Raw genomic sequence first — 15,447 nt, 5'->3', positions numbered from 1 at the left:
AAAACATGCCACTATTTTCCAAATGTGACATGATAACAAATGCTCAGAAACTGTAAAATAGAATATGTTTGATCAACTGTTAGGTTCTGACATATCTATTATTACATATAATCAACGGTATGAGGTAAACATAGAACTCAGATAATCACCAATATTATCAAATAATTTAGTCATCTGAATTATACATATTTATATATTTGAATTTTTTATTCTTCCCCGGTAGGTATACAGCTCCAATATAAAATCTTGATTAAGATTAAAATCCTCACTTAGGATTAAAATGCTCTTTTCAATGTGGAACCCAAAAAGAAAAGTAAAACCTAAAATTAAACCATAGTCTTAATAACTTAGTGGAATCAAATGGCAGAAATGGAAACAAGTAGAGAATCTAGAAAGCAATAGACTATAAAGCAGTATAGGAATTAAGTCTGAAAGTCAGATCTAAATAGTGCAATTCTCTCACTGGCTCCTCAACCCTTAAAAGCAACAAAATTTCCTGTATTATCTCCTCTGCCTCAGATATATCAACCATCCATTATCCGACTTTTGGCTGGGACACTATATAAGTACAGCTTACAAAGCAGGGATGTGGGTTGGCAGGAAGAAGGGAAGTATGGAAAGTTTGGGGTACAATGTAGGGATCTGTAGGTGGCATAAAAGGGGTATTTAGAACCAGAAGCTATGTCCTATTACCTTTTTCTACCAAACACATGAATACCATCTATCTTACTTCAAGTCAAGGCACTGAGTAGTCAGTGTTTATTTCTTTTGAAAGCATACATCTTACCATGTGGAATTGTGGTCTGGAAAGGGCGACTTGGGCTTTTCAGGTTCCATAAAGTCAAACTACCATCTGAATGGCTGCACATGAACTGTTTGCCCTCATGATGCCAATCAATTGAATGAATAGCCTAATAAAATAACAATTAAAAACAAGTAGAGGGGGAAAAAGTAGATAAGTTATATCATTCTATATTCCAAAGAAAGACTATTCTGATATAAAATTATTATACTAATAACACTTTTAAAACATATTTTTTCTGACCCATATCAGAATGTAATTTCTGATAAGATGAAGTCCTATTTCCTCCTAACATAGCCAACTAAAAAAATAATTTAAGAGCTACCATCCGAAGGCTTTCTATGTGCCAAACCCCATGGCAAGCATTTTATACACATTATCTTATTTAATCCTATAAAAAAAGGGTATTGATTTTTCAATTTACACATGGTGAAACAGGTCTTGAGAGACTGAGATACCTGCTGAAGTCACAAAACTCAAAACCAAGGTCTAACTATGAAAAACTGTCAATCATTGCACTGTATTGCCCTCTTGCATATACTATTTAAATCAATTTAAAGCAAGAAAGGTCTAAATTTTCTTTTATATTTTCAGATTAACTCTGCAGTTTTGAGTCACATAAGATTCAAAAGTAATTACAGCCATCCCTCGGTAACCATTGGGGATTAGTTAGAGAACTCCCACACTCCCTCAGATTCTAAAATCCACAGATGCACAAGTCCCTGATATAAAACAGCATACTATTTGCATACAACCTATGAATATCCTCGCATATACTTTAAATCATCCCTAGATTACTAATAGAATGTAAATGATATGTAAGTAGTTATACTATACTGTCTTTTTATTTGTATTATTATAAATTATTATATTGCTTTAAAATTGTTTTTGTTTTTAAAATATTTTCCATTATAGTTAGTTGAATCCAAGGATAAGGAATTTATGGATACAGAGGGCTGACTGTATTCCTTTTTCCCAAGCTATTCTATTCCCAATGCTAGCATAGCGACCAGCATAAAGTAAGTACTCAATAAATATCTTCTGACTGAATTAGTAATTAATGTCACACACATTTCCACACCTTTGGTATTCTTTCTAAATTAATAAAGTATATGCAGAACTTGGGTAAAGTACTAAGTACTATGAGAAAAATTATAGTAGATATAAAGGCGGAAAAGAAGCATACAACATCTTTTCCTTAAAGACACTTATAAAATAGCGAGAGAGAAGATTAATATAAGTGAATACTAATCATATTTATTGTTTGAAGCGTCACACATAGACACATACAACTAAAAGTTCCAAACTAAGTTATACGTACATAACTGATAAAAGTTCTAAGCAATCAGTATTATTAGAGTTGCAGATAACTGATGGCTAAAGTAATTATTAAACATATCATCAAGAAAATAAGATTGATTAAGTGGAAAAAGCAACATGAAACCCTGGACTTGTGTTTTCTCTCACTCTGTGGCCTTCATTACTAAGCAGAGATTTCTTTTTTGCTAGAGTCCAGCAGAGGAAGTTAGAGGGAAAAATACTTGTTTCTCTTCTCCTCTGCTTATTTCTTCTCCCTTCTGTAGGTGGTTCAAGGGAAAGTCACATCTTATTGCCTCCCCTACATGTTAACTTTGATGAGCCTCATTTAACTTAAAGTTGTCTCAAACTGTTTTGCCATCAAAGGTGGAGGCAGAAAAGGCACTCTCAGCCCTAAACCTTCTTATTTCACTGAATTTCTGTCTACTGGAAAGGACAGATATAAAAATAATAGTTACAATAAAGCCAAAGTAAGTCAGTACTATTAAAGAAGAATATTTATTGTTTAGAAAAACAAGCATGTAAAACCAACTTGTTATTAGAGATCAGGGTTTCATGTAGTGCATTACTGAGTAGCTAGCATTTGATCTAACTTAATGGATAAACATTCAATTTCTATTTATTAGATTGTACCCTACTCTTTTCTCAAAAAAAGGGAGGGGAGCTCAGAGGGCTTACTGAAAAAAACAAAATTAATACAACCAATCTAAAAAGAATTTTAAGAGATAGAAAACAGAATTTTAAACATAAAATACTAGCTAGGTTTATCAACTCAGTGGCTGAGACTGAGTTTCTTTAAAACATGAAAGAAGGAAATCCAAAAAAACTGGATAACAATATGGAAAAAAGGAAATATAGCAGCTCTTAAGAAATTAAAAAATTTTCCTCAGGCCAAACTCTGAGGGATTTCTTTGTGAAAGATTACTTAAGAATTATTGACGTAATGAAAGAAAAAATTTACAGTTAATGTGAAAGTAAAATTCGTATATTTGTTTCTGAAAATAATCTTGGATTTCCAAAACAAAACTCAATTCATCAATGGCTATTTATGAAGAGGCTAGTTAAATTGTCTAAATAGTTTTACAGGGGCTAAAGACCTAACAGAATTTTGATATACAGAAGAGGAAAGAAGGCAGTTCATGATGAGAAGTTAGAAGGAACAAAGGCTCAGAGATAAGAAATAAATGTTATATATAGAAGATAGTGAGTAATATGTCTGAAATGTGGGGCATGTGTAGAAGGACGCTGTAAATTTAACTGAAGAGGAATGATAGCACTAGGACCTTAAATCTCATGTCAAGCAATATGGACTTTGTATTGTTGACAATTGAGAGCTATTCAAAGGTTCTGTTGTAGAGAATTCCATAATCTGTTTTAAAATGATAATCTTGTTAATGAAGGATATATTGAAGAGGTAAGATATCAAAGGAAAAGTGGTTGTGATTAGTTAAAATGCTCTTATAGTCATCCAGGCAAAAGATAACAACTTGAAATAGGACATTGGAAGTGGGAATGAGAAAAGAGGAAATAAAAGAGAATATAAAGTCAGAATCAGAAAGACTGCAGAAACTGATTACATATACTACATGTTGATGGAAGAGACAAATATTACTTTGAGGGGTCTAGGCTGAATTAACTAAACAAGACTTAAAAACCAGAAGAAAACATAGAAGGAGGTTTAGATATTTAAATACAAATTCAGTGCCAATGGGATATTGCGTTGGATTTATCTAATATATTGTTATATATTTAGATCTACAGTTCAGGAGGGAGGTAAACGCTACAGATATATGAATGTTCTTTTTTTTTAGCATAAAGGTAATATTTGAAATGATAAAAGAGAATATAAACATTAGAAAGTATAAATTGGGGAGAGAAGAAATGAGGGTAAAGACATAGTATCCTGAAAAATATCAATAATGTAAAGGAGAGGTAAGGGAAAAATCAGTTATGGAGAAAGGAGGTATGATAAATGAAGTGGAAAGACACAGTCAAGTGAATAAATTATTTTAAGGAGGAGAAACTGAGGTAAAGCCACAGGTTTAGTGAGGAATGTAAAGGCTAAGAAGAGGTCACTGTGTATAGTAATGAAGAGCTCATTGGTGACTTATAAAAAACCATTTCAGGTAAATATTAAGCATGTTTTCTAGATATGAGAGGTAAAGTGCTGAGGAAAGGCTGAAAAGTTTGGTAGTGAAATGAAGTATTTAACTATCTCTATTAAAACAATAGAGCATACAATGATGCATTACAGTAGATAAAGATGATAGATTTATATACATATATCAGATGTCAAAAACTTCTAGGTATAAATTATATATATTGTGGTACTGTACTAACTCACTTAGGCAGCTGCTAATCCTTATTTTAAAATTTCACTGCAATTTTACTCTCTTTTTAAGGCTCAAAACGTTTCTTCCACACTGTTTAAGGCCATAGGAAAGCTAGATGATTCAGCATCTTCCTCTGGGTTTCGTTTTGAACTGGTTATTCTAATTCCAACTGACTAAATATTCCCATGGTGTTCATATTCTTATTTAGCTGCTAGTGTTGAGAGAGGGAGGAGAGGGAGCACTATCCATCCCCATCTTTATGATTTGTATAACAAAAGGAAAATCCTAGCTTAGCTCACTAGGACCTTCTTTTCTTATGATTCAAGATGCTCAAGAATTTGATTATAAAAAACATAACTGAATGATATTACTTATCAGATTATTTTTCACCAATCATGAAAAAATTACCCAGCTGCCATTTTATTTTCTTTCTAAACTTTTTTTACCACTATGAGAACCATTGAAAATGAATTGTACAGTTTATGAAATAGGTGAAGGCTTATATCTTTAAGCACCAAAACTTAAACAATTAACTGCTATGAGGGGGATGGAAGAGAACATGTAAAGTATTCTACGGTGACTACAGGTTCATTTGGAGACTTTTTTTATCCCTCCAATGATAAAATGAGGAAGTGTTCTAAAATTAACGTGTGTGTGGTTTTCATTTTCCAATTATTTCATTGCTGCTTTAAATTATTTGGTACTTTTCCTATATAAGAGTAGGTTTTACTGGATGTAAATTTTTGACCTATATTTTCCTCCTATTTCTTCCTCCTCCCACCGTTTTCAAATTGAATTAATAGCACAGATGATCACCTTTGTTTCCACAGGCACAAAAGGTAATTTCCCTTTTAATCTGTTGCTCCCAGTTTTACCATCTTCTTGTTAGCCTCTCCTGAATGGAAAAATAATGAATGGCCTGGAATTAATATCTGAACAACTGAAGTGTCAACTGGGAGATTATTCCTTGATGAATAGGAGTTTGTTGCTTCCCCTAAATGCAAGCTTACTCAAGTCTCAATTATGTACAATAAAACTTACTTCAAGATCTTGTCATTTAATAAGTGTCACTTATTAAGATCTGGTCACTTATTAAGTATTACTATTTACAAAATTTTTCTTTATTCTAAGAAGACAAGTATTAGAAGACAAGACCTTTCAAACTGACTTGAACCTTTTGCCTCTGAAAAGGAATTTTCTAAGGAAGGTGTGAATAGTGTCTTTAGAGACCTTAAGGACAATAAGGCACAACGTAGCATGGAGCCTAGAGAAAGGATAAGCAGTTGAGACAAAGTTGGGGATATACTACAGGTGACAGGCACCCAAGTGTGTAAGAGTACAAGCCAGGATCTATTAACAAATGCAAAGTATATAAGATGCCACAAGAGGGCCCCAAAATAGGCAGTCAGGGCAGAATTTCCTCTTAAGAGAAAAACCAGAGATGGAACTTACACAAATACCAAAAGACAGTGTGAAGCATTGGGTCAGAATCAGGCAACTTCCCAAGGCTAAACATATTGGTAAAGTACAAAGCTTAAAAGCAGTAAACAGGCATAACATCACAATACTCTTTCAAACATTTTGGTGGAAATCACTTACCTCATCATAATAAACTCTCAGTTCTGCTCTTTTAGATTTCAAGTCCCAGAATACTACAGTACCATTTTCATAACCTATTAGCAGCTGGAAAACATTAGAACAATCATTTTCTTAATTCTAACATTAATTTTAACTTGCTTCAAATAAAGTTTAATGTTAATAAAGTAAAATCATACCACATAACACAACCTTATTTAGAATACCAATTTTTCTAGAACTTGAATATAGGTTTTCTACATTAAAAAAAAAAAATGGCACACAGACTCTGCTTCAATATGAACACTTACCAATAACCTCCACCTAATTTCAAAGAGGAAGTGAGGAAGAATATAAATATATATGACATGATATAAAATAAGTATGAAAATTGGAAGAAAAGAAAAATGAGATAGAAAATGAAGATGAAATAAAACATGAAATGGGATAAGATTAAGTCCTATGCACTTGAGAAATGTGGCTTCAAATTTCTTCTATCAAATCCTATTTTCTCTTTGACTGAATTCAATATTTTAAACTGATGTTTTATGAACCCTCTGAAGATTATAAAGGTATTCTAGAGATTCACATCATTAAAAAGGTTAATATTTATTTTTAAATCAATAAGATGATTAATAAAATATTATTTCTTTAAAACAGAAGAATTTGAGAACACATCATGATTATAATATGATCATCTTTAAGACTCAGTCATTAAGCTAAACAGTGCTAGCCATACTGATAACTTTTGCTGTTAAATGATTCTCAATTATTATTTGTATCCTTCCTATTTTTTTGTTACCAATGACAGTAAATTTAACCTATCATTGGTTAGGGGAAAAAAAATAAGAGGAAAGATAAAAATAGCCAATGTTAAAATAATGATATATTTCTGACAGATTTGCCTTAAGATGATTTTCTTGAAATACATTAATAGTATTCCTTTGATGAAAATTCTTATACACTGCATAAAGATGTATTAATAACTTCAAAAAACCATTGGTAAGGAAAGAAAATATAGTGGTGGTGATAACCTCAGCCTGCAGAGCATCCTGAGACCTTATCACTTATCTCGACATCTTACAATGAGACACAAAAAATAACAAAAATAAACCAGCTAGTAGTTTTCGCAGTAAAAACACAAATGTTTTCAAATATCAGTTCATTAAAGCAATATACATTTATTTTTGAAGCTATAACAAAAATGCTTGGTTATTAAATCACACACAAAAAAATGTTAAAATCAATTTGACAAAAAAATGGAGTTTTTTGCATGTTAACTTGAAGTAAATGGCATATATGACTTGCAAAGTGAAAATGTCAAAACTAAATACATACTTGAGTAATATTTCTTAAAATAAAATAGATGTGACTGTACTAAGATATGTTTTAACTTCAAATTGATTTTTTTTACATACAAGAGAACATGATGAACAATGAAACCAATTTCTTTTCTTTCTTCTTCTTCTTCTTCTTCTTCTTCTTCTTTTTTTTTTTTTGAGACAGAGGACAGAGTCCTACTCTGTTGCCCAGGCTGGAGTGCAGTGGCATGATCTTTGCTCACTGCAACCTCCACCTCCTGGGTTCAAGAGATTCTGTGCCTCAGCCTCCTGAATAGCTGAGATTACAGGCATCTGCCACCACACCTGGCTAATTTTTGTATTTTTAGTAGAGATGGGGGTTTCACCATGTTGGCCAGGCTGGTTTTGAACTCCTGACCTCAGGTGATCTGCCCCTCTTGGCCACCCAAAGTGCTGGGAGTATAGGCATGAGCCACCGTGCCCAGCCAGTAAAACCAATTTTATTGAGTGTATGAGACTCTTGGCAAGGAGATATTGGCAAGGAGATTCATTAGCCTAAAAAGTTTGGAAAATATAACTTAAGCAATAAAATGAATAATATAATCTTTCTAAATTTGAGCCCTAAGATTTAATAAAATAATATCCTAAAACACTATTACATTTTCTTAAAGTAAATATCTGAAAGATAAAAGTTGCTTTGCTTATAAAACATTGCTAGCAATAGCCCCAGTAAATCACAAAATATAACAGACTGAACCTCAAAAACACCATAAATTCTTGAGATAAGTATACAAGATTATGATTTAGAAAACATGATACTAGAATCAGTTAGAGAATTAGAAAAGAGAAAAGGAACCCCCCTGACATCCAGGAGACATTAGACAAGGCCACTCTGTGACCATGAGGAACCAAGACAAAAATAAGAGCACTCTGCAATAATATTTGACCACACCAAAACAGGAACAATGCCCAAACCACAAATTATATATACATATTTTTTAAAGAGAAAATGTATATCACAATAGAAGTAAGTACCATAAAGGCAAAGAAGTAGGGTTACTTCTTCACCATGATATCATTAGAACCTACACTAGTGTCTGAAAAAAATAGGTATTTGGTGAATAACAAATTAATTGTTAAATACCAAAAAATCAAAATTGTAGATATTATATTCTAACCACAGTAAAATAAAATTAGAAGTCATGACAAAAATATTTTGAAAACTAAAAAATATATCTGTAGATAATTAATTAGCAAAGAAGAAATCATAATGAAATGTATAAAACAGAACTGAACAAAAATGCCTCATAAGACACAGATATATCTTAAGAGGAAGTTTTATGGTTTTGTAAATATGTATGTAGAGAAAAAAACCTGAAAATGTTTTAATTACATAAGCATTTGACTTTGAAAAGTAAAGAAAAAAGTAAATCTCAGAAAGTAGAAGAAAAAATAATGAGCCACCTTATTCAAGAGCAAAGGATACCACCTTTTATTTATTCAAGTATACTTTTACATTATTAGGAAGTTTGAAAGTCTTCCACATACTGATTTTCTTGCTAATTTTATACCTAGTTATTTTAACTTTCTTACTGCTATTTTATGTGGGTTCTTCTCTTCATTACCTTTTCTAATAGGGTATGATTTCTATAACTAGATTTTAGTATACACCCTTCTAAATTCTTTTGTTTGTATTCATTTTAAGGTTGATTCTCTTTGCCGTTCCAGATATATTATCATATAATCTAAAATAGAGACTACTTTATTTTTTCCAATTTTTATGTCTCTAATTGTTTGTATTTGTCTAACTGCTTTGCTAAAAATCATCCTAGCGTATTAAAAATAGTGGAGAGGTTGAGCACCCTTGCCTTTTTCCTGACTTTAGTGGCTATACCTCTAGTATTTCCCCATTAAATAAGATCCTGAATTCTGGGGAGGGAGGGTGAGGGCATAGAAAGAGAGAGAGAGAGAGAGATTTAAAGAAGTATACATTGATTTATATGTTATAAATTTCTTTTATTAGGAATAGGTGTTTAATTTTAAGATAAATATTTTTGTTGAAATATATATAATGTACAGAGATTATAGATGTATATTTAATGAATTCTGATGAAGTAAACATACCCATGAAACTACAATCCACATTAAAAAATACAATAGAAGGACAAGTAATACAAGAAAAAAAACACAAGCCATTCAGAAGCCTATTTCATACTCTTACCTAGTTAATATTCCCACTCTCCTCTCTAAAAATAACCACTATCCTGACTTCTACCACTGTAGGCTACTGTTACCTGTTTTGAATTAGACAGGTAGAATTATGCAATACATATTGCTCTCTTTCTTGCTTCTATTTCTATTATATTTGTATTATTAATTAATTTAATTTCATTATTAAAATAGCATTTCATTGTTTGGCTATGGCACTACCACAAATTAATTTATTCATTTTACAGTTGATGTAATAATACTACCATGAACAACCTTGTACATATCTTTTGGTAAATACCTATATGCATTTCTGTTAAATGTATATTGATCCATAGGATATTAGTATGTTTAACTTTGATACTGCCAAGCAGTTTTCCAAAGTGGTTATACCAACCACTGCATGTTTTCATTTCCACTAAATGTCTATGAGTTCCAATTCCTTCTCATCTAATGATCAGTATTGTGAATAGCTGTACAATGTTAAATTGAAGAGATACATCATAGCCATCTTTGTCTCATTTCTCATTTCAGGAGGAAAACTTATATTAATGCATCATTAAGGAAGATGTTTTCATAGCTTTGGGAAAATTAACAAAGTTCATATTAATGAAATTCCTTTCTTTTCCTAGTGTACCAAGAGATTTTTATAATGAAGAGAAGGTAAATTTTATTAAATGCTTCTTATTATCTATTTTTATTACCATATATTTTTCTCCTTATTTCTGTGAATTGCATTGACTGACTCTGAAAAGTTAAACTGTACTCCTAGGGGGAGCTTAACTTGATTGTGATTTTTTTGTGCCTTCTCTTTCATTCTTGATCAGATTTGCCAGAGATACATCAATTTTGTTAGTATTTTCAAAGAATTGCTTTTGCTAATGTACTAAATTTTTTGTTTTCTATTCTTTTAATTTCTGCTCTCATGTTTTGAATTAGGGTTCTCTGAAAAACTAGAACCAATAGATGTTTTTCTATGTATAGAGAAACATATTTATTATGAGGAATTGGCTCACGTGATTATGAAGGCTGACAAGTTCCAAGATCTGCAGGGTGAGTTGGCAAGCAGGAGATCCAGGAGAGCTGATGGTGTTCCAGTCTGAGTCTGAAGACCTGAGAACCAGGAGAACCAATGGTATAGTTCCAGTCTGAAGGTCAGCAGGCTCAAGAACCAGGAAGAACCGATGTTTCAGTTAGAGTCCAAAGGCAGAAAAAAGCTGATGTTTCAGTTCAAAAGCAGTCAGGCAGGAAGAATTCTCCCTTACTTCAAAGAGGGTTAGCCTTTTTGTTCTATTCAGGCCTTCAGCTGATTGATGAGACCCACCCGCATTAGGAATGGCAATCTGCTTTACTCAGTCTACAGATTTAAATATTCATCTCAACCAAAACATCCTCACCTAAACCTTTAGAATGATGTTTGACCAAATATTTGGTCACCTGAAGGTCCAGTCAAGTTGACACATAAAATTAACCATTATAACTTTATTGTTATCTTTCTACTACTTTCTTTGAGTTTAATTCACTATTTATCTGACTTACTGGGTTGGATACTAAGATCATTGATTTTCAACTTATCCTCACTTTTTAATAAATGCAATATAAACTATAAATTTTCCTGGAGGCACAGCTTTAGCTACACTCCACAAGTTTTTGATATGTCATATTGTTATTGCAATTTTGTTTAAAATATATTCTAATTTTTATACTGACTTATGACATAGAAGCTATTCAGAAGTGTAGTACTTAATGACTAAACAATTGGGGGATTTTTCGTTTATCTTTTTCTTATTGATAATCTTGCTAGATTCTCTTGTGATTAGAGAATGTATTGTTTATTATTTTAATCCTCTGAAATGTATTAGCATGTTTTTTGGTTCAGCAAGTATACAACTTTGGTAAATACTCTATGAGCGCTTGAAAATAATGTGTGGTCTGCCAGTACTATATACATAATGTATTATATGTGTCAACTTGGTTAAGTTGTTAATTGTGTGGTTTTAGTTTTCTTTATCCTAATTATTTCTTTGCTTGTTTTCTCAGTGACTGGAAGAGGTTTGTTAAAATCTCCAACTGCAATTGTAGATTTGAGTATTTTTCATTTTAGTTCTGTCCAATTTTTAAAATATTTTTTAGTTCTATCAAATAATACATACACACACATCATGATTCCATGCAAAATGAAAACACAATTCAGATAAGCACATGTTTTAGTTAACATGGTACCATGCAAAGTAAGCACTACCTGTATACTATATATCTATGTCATCATTAGACATATACACATTTAGGATTATTACATCTTCAGCTGAATTAGCCAATTTCTATTATAAAATATCATCCTTAAAAAAGTTTTTGCCTTAAAGTCTATATTCTCTGATATTAGTATAGTTACCCAAGTTTTCTTTGGTTATGGTTTACGTATTATATCCTTTTGCAGTTTTGCATTAAACTTTTCTACATCTGTAAGTTTAAAGTGTATCTCTTGTAACTGCATATTGTTGTTTTAGCAGCTTGCAAATTATTGTCTGGTAATTAGCCTATTTAGTCAGTTTACATTTAATATAATTGCTGACATATTTTAGAACAAAGCTACCTACTTATCTTGTAAATACAAATCCCATTTGTTTAATGTGTCCTCCCTTTTTTTGGGAATGGGGTTGGTTAGTAATTTTTTTCTTATCCTAATTTTCCACTCTATTAACTTATCCATTATACATACATTTATTATTCTTTTAGTATTACCCACCAGAATAAAAATTGTTCATGACTTATCAAATTATAATGTAAATTAGTACTTGTGCTACTTTCTGGAAATTATAAGGACTGTATTAGGGTTCTCCAGAGAAACAGAATCAATAGTATATATAGCTGCATAGATATATAAGAAGGAATTTATTATGCAAATTGGTTCATGTAATTATGCAGGATTAGAAGTTTCACAATATGTTCTCTATAAGCTGACGAAGTAGGAAAGTTGGGATTGTAATTTAGTCTGTGTTTGAAGGCCTGAGAACCAGAAAAGTGAGAGGGGCCTGTTGTAAGAAGAGTCTGAAGTCCTGAGAACACTGAGCTGATGTTCAAGAGCAGGAAAGGATAGATGTCCCAGTTCCAGTACAGAGAGCAAATTCACCTTTTGTCTTTCTTGTTCTATACTAACCTCAATAAACTGGATAATGTCTACTCACACTGAAGAGGGCAGATATTCTTCACTCAGTCTACTAATTCAAATGGTCATTTATTCTGGAAACACTCTCACAGACACACTAAAAATAATGTTTTACCAACTCTCTGAGTATTCCTAAATCCAGTCAGCTTGATGTGTAAAATTAACCATCACAAAGACATTGCCAATTAAATTTAGTGAACATCGTCCCAACTTGTATCATAATTCTCAATATATTACACTCCAAGAAGTCATTATTTTTATAAAACATTTCCTTGGCTTAACGCATGTTTGTGGTTCTTTATTCTTTTCTTCATCTCTGTTCTTATACAATAGATCATTTCCATTTTCTTAAACAAGTCTTTTAGGTTTTTCCTTAGTGAAGATTCGATGTTGATGAATTGTTGCAAATTTTGTTTGTTGAAAATAATTTGATGACATGTTTCAAATTATATTTTTGTAGAGTATAGAATTCTCCCAGTGGAAGGACTGATCTGATTATCAAAACTGGAAATATAATGGATGCTAAATGTTATTCAAAGACTTTTTCAGCATCAATAAAGATAAGCATTTTTTCTTAGACCTATTAGCAATATAAATTATATTGATGGATTTTGTAATAGTATCTATCCTTGCATCCCTGGGGTAAAACACCACTTGTCATAATGAATTATTTTTTAATGTGCTGGTGGGTTTCTGTCTCCTAATATTTTATTCAAGGTTTTTCCATTAATATTTTATTTATTGTAGTAAGAACACTGAACATGAGATCTACCCTATTAACAAATTTATAAATATATAGTACATTACTGTTGACTGTAGATACAATGTTACACAGCAGATTTCTAAAGTTTATACATCAATCAAGCTTGCTTGACTGAAACTTTAAGTTCATTGATTAGTGTCTCTGCATTTCAACCTCTCCCAGTCCATCAGCCACCATTACACTCTTTGATTCTATATATATGACTATTTTAGATACCTGATATAAGTTGAATAGTGAAGAATTTATTTTTCTATGACTGGTCATTTCACTTCACATAATATCCTTCAGGTTCATCCATGTTGTCACATATTATAAAATTTCCTTATTTATTAAGGCTGAAAAGTATCCCATTGTAGAAATACTATGTGTATTATAGGTATATGAGGGAATACTCTCCATCCCTAATAAGGGCTGGGTAACCACATGTTATTTATTCATCTGCCAATGGCCATTTAGGCCATTTCCACATATTGGCTATTGCCAAAAGTATTATGATTTATTTCTCTTTGAGATCTTGATTTCAATTCTTTTTTTTTTTTTACATTCTATTCTTTTTTTTTTATTTTTTTATTTTTTTATTATTATACTTTGAGTTCTAGGGTACATGTGCATAACGTGCAGGTTTGTTACATATGTATACTTGTGCCATGTTGGTGTGCTGCACCCATCAACTCGTCAGCACCCATCAACTCCTCATTTACATCAGGTATAACTCCCAATGCAATCCCTCCCCCCTCCCCCCTCCCCATGATAGGCCCCGGTGTGTGATGTTCCCCTTCCCGAGTCCAAGTGATCTCATTGTTCAGTTCCCACCTATGAGTGAGAACATGCAATGTTTGGTTTTGTGTTCTTGTGATAGTTTGCTAAGAATGATGGTTTCCAGCTGCATCCATGTCCCTACAAAGGACACAAACTCATCCTTTTTTATGGCTGCATAGTATTCCATGGTGTATATGTGCCACATTTTCTTAATCCAGTCTGTCACTGATGGACATTTGGGTTGATTCCAAGTCTTTGCTATTGTGAATAGTGCCGCAATAAACATACGTGTGCATGTGTCTTTATAGCAGCATGATTTATAATCCTTTGGGTATATACCCAGTAATGGGATGGCTGGGTCATATGGTACATCTAGTTCTAGATCCTTGAGGAATCGCCATACTGTTTTCCATAATGGTTGAACTAGTTTACAATCCCACCAACAGTGTAAAAGTGTTCCTATTTCTCCACATCCTCTCCAGCACCTGTTGTTTCCTGACTTTTTAATGATCGCCATTCTAACTGGTGTGAGATGGTATCTCATTGTGGTTTTGATTTGCATTTCTCTGATGGCCAGTGATGATGAGCATTTTTTCATGTGTCTGTTGGCTGTATGAATGTCTTCTTTTGAGAAATGTCTGTTCATATCCTTTGCCCACTTTTTGATGGGGTTGTTTGTTTTTTTCTTGTAAATTTGTTTGAGTTCTTTGTAGGTTCTGGATATTAGGCCTTTGTCAGATGAGTAGATTGCAAAAATTTTCTCCCATTCTGTAGGTTGCCTGTTGACTCTGATGGTAGTTTCTTTTGCTGTGCAGAAGCTCTTTAGTTTAATTAGATCCCATTTGTCAATTTTGGCTTTTGCTGCCGTTGCTTTTGGTGTTTTGGACATGAAGTCCTTGCCCATGCCTATGTCCTGAATGGTACTACCTAGGTTTTCCTCTAGGATTTTTATGGTATTAGGTCTAACATTTAAGTCTCTAATCCATCTTGAATTAATTTTCGTATAAGGAGTAAGGAAAGGATCCAGTTTCAGCTTTCTACTTATGGCTAGCCAATTTTCCCAGCACCATGTATTAAATAGGGAATCCTTTCCCCATTTCTTGTTTTTGTCAGGTTTGTCAAAGATCAGATGGCTGTAGATGTGTGGTATTATTTCTGAGGACTCTGTTCTGTTCCATTGGTCTATATCTCTGTTTTGGTACCAGTACCATGCTGTTTTGGTT

At 32.4% G+C, this 15,447-nt stretch overlaps 1 protein-coding gene across 1 annotated transcript in view; it reads right to left on the bottom strand.

The window, feature by feature from the left end:
- Positions 1-15,447, bottom strand: part of STXBP5L (syntaxin binding protein 5 like) — a 473,308-nt gene that overhangs the window by 239,985 nt on the left and 217,876 nt on the right. The window contains exons 8-9 of the mRNA XM_025375463.1: positions 6,052-6,135; positions 788-911 (exon numbers count right to left, since the gene is read on the bottom strand). Coding sequence (XP_025231248.1) covers positions 788-911; positions 6,052-6,135 — 208 coding nt within the window. The remainder of the gene's footprint in view (positions 1-787; positions 912-6,051; positions 6,136-15,447) is intronic.

The sequence above is a fragment of the Theropithecus gelada genome, chromosome 2 (genome assembly GCF_003255815.1).
Source record: "Theropithecus gelada isolate Dixy chromosome 2, Tgel_1.0, whole genome shotgun sequence".
NCBI lineage: Eukaryota > Metazoa > Chordata > Mammalia > Primates > Cercopithecidae > Theropithecus > Theropithecus gelada.
This window is presented reverse-complemented; position numbering and strand designations above follow the sequence as displayed.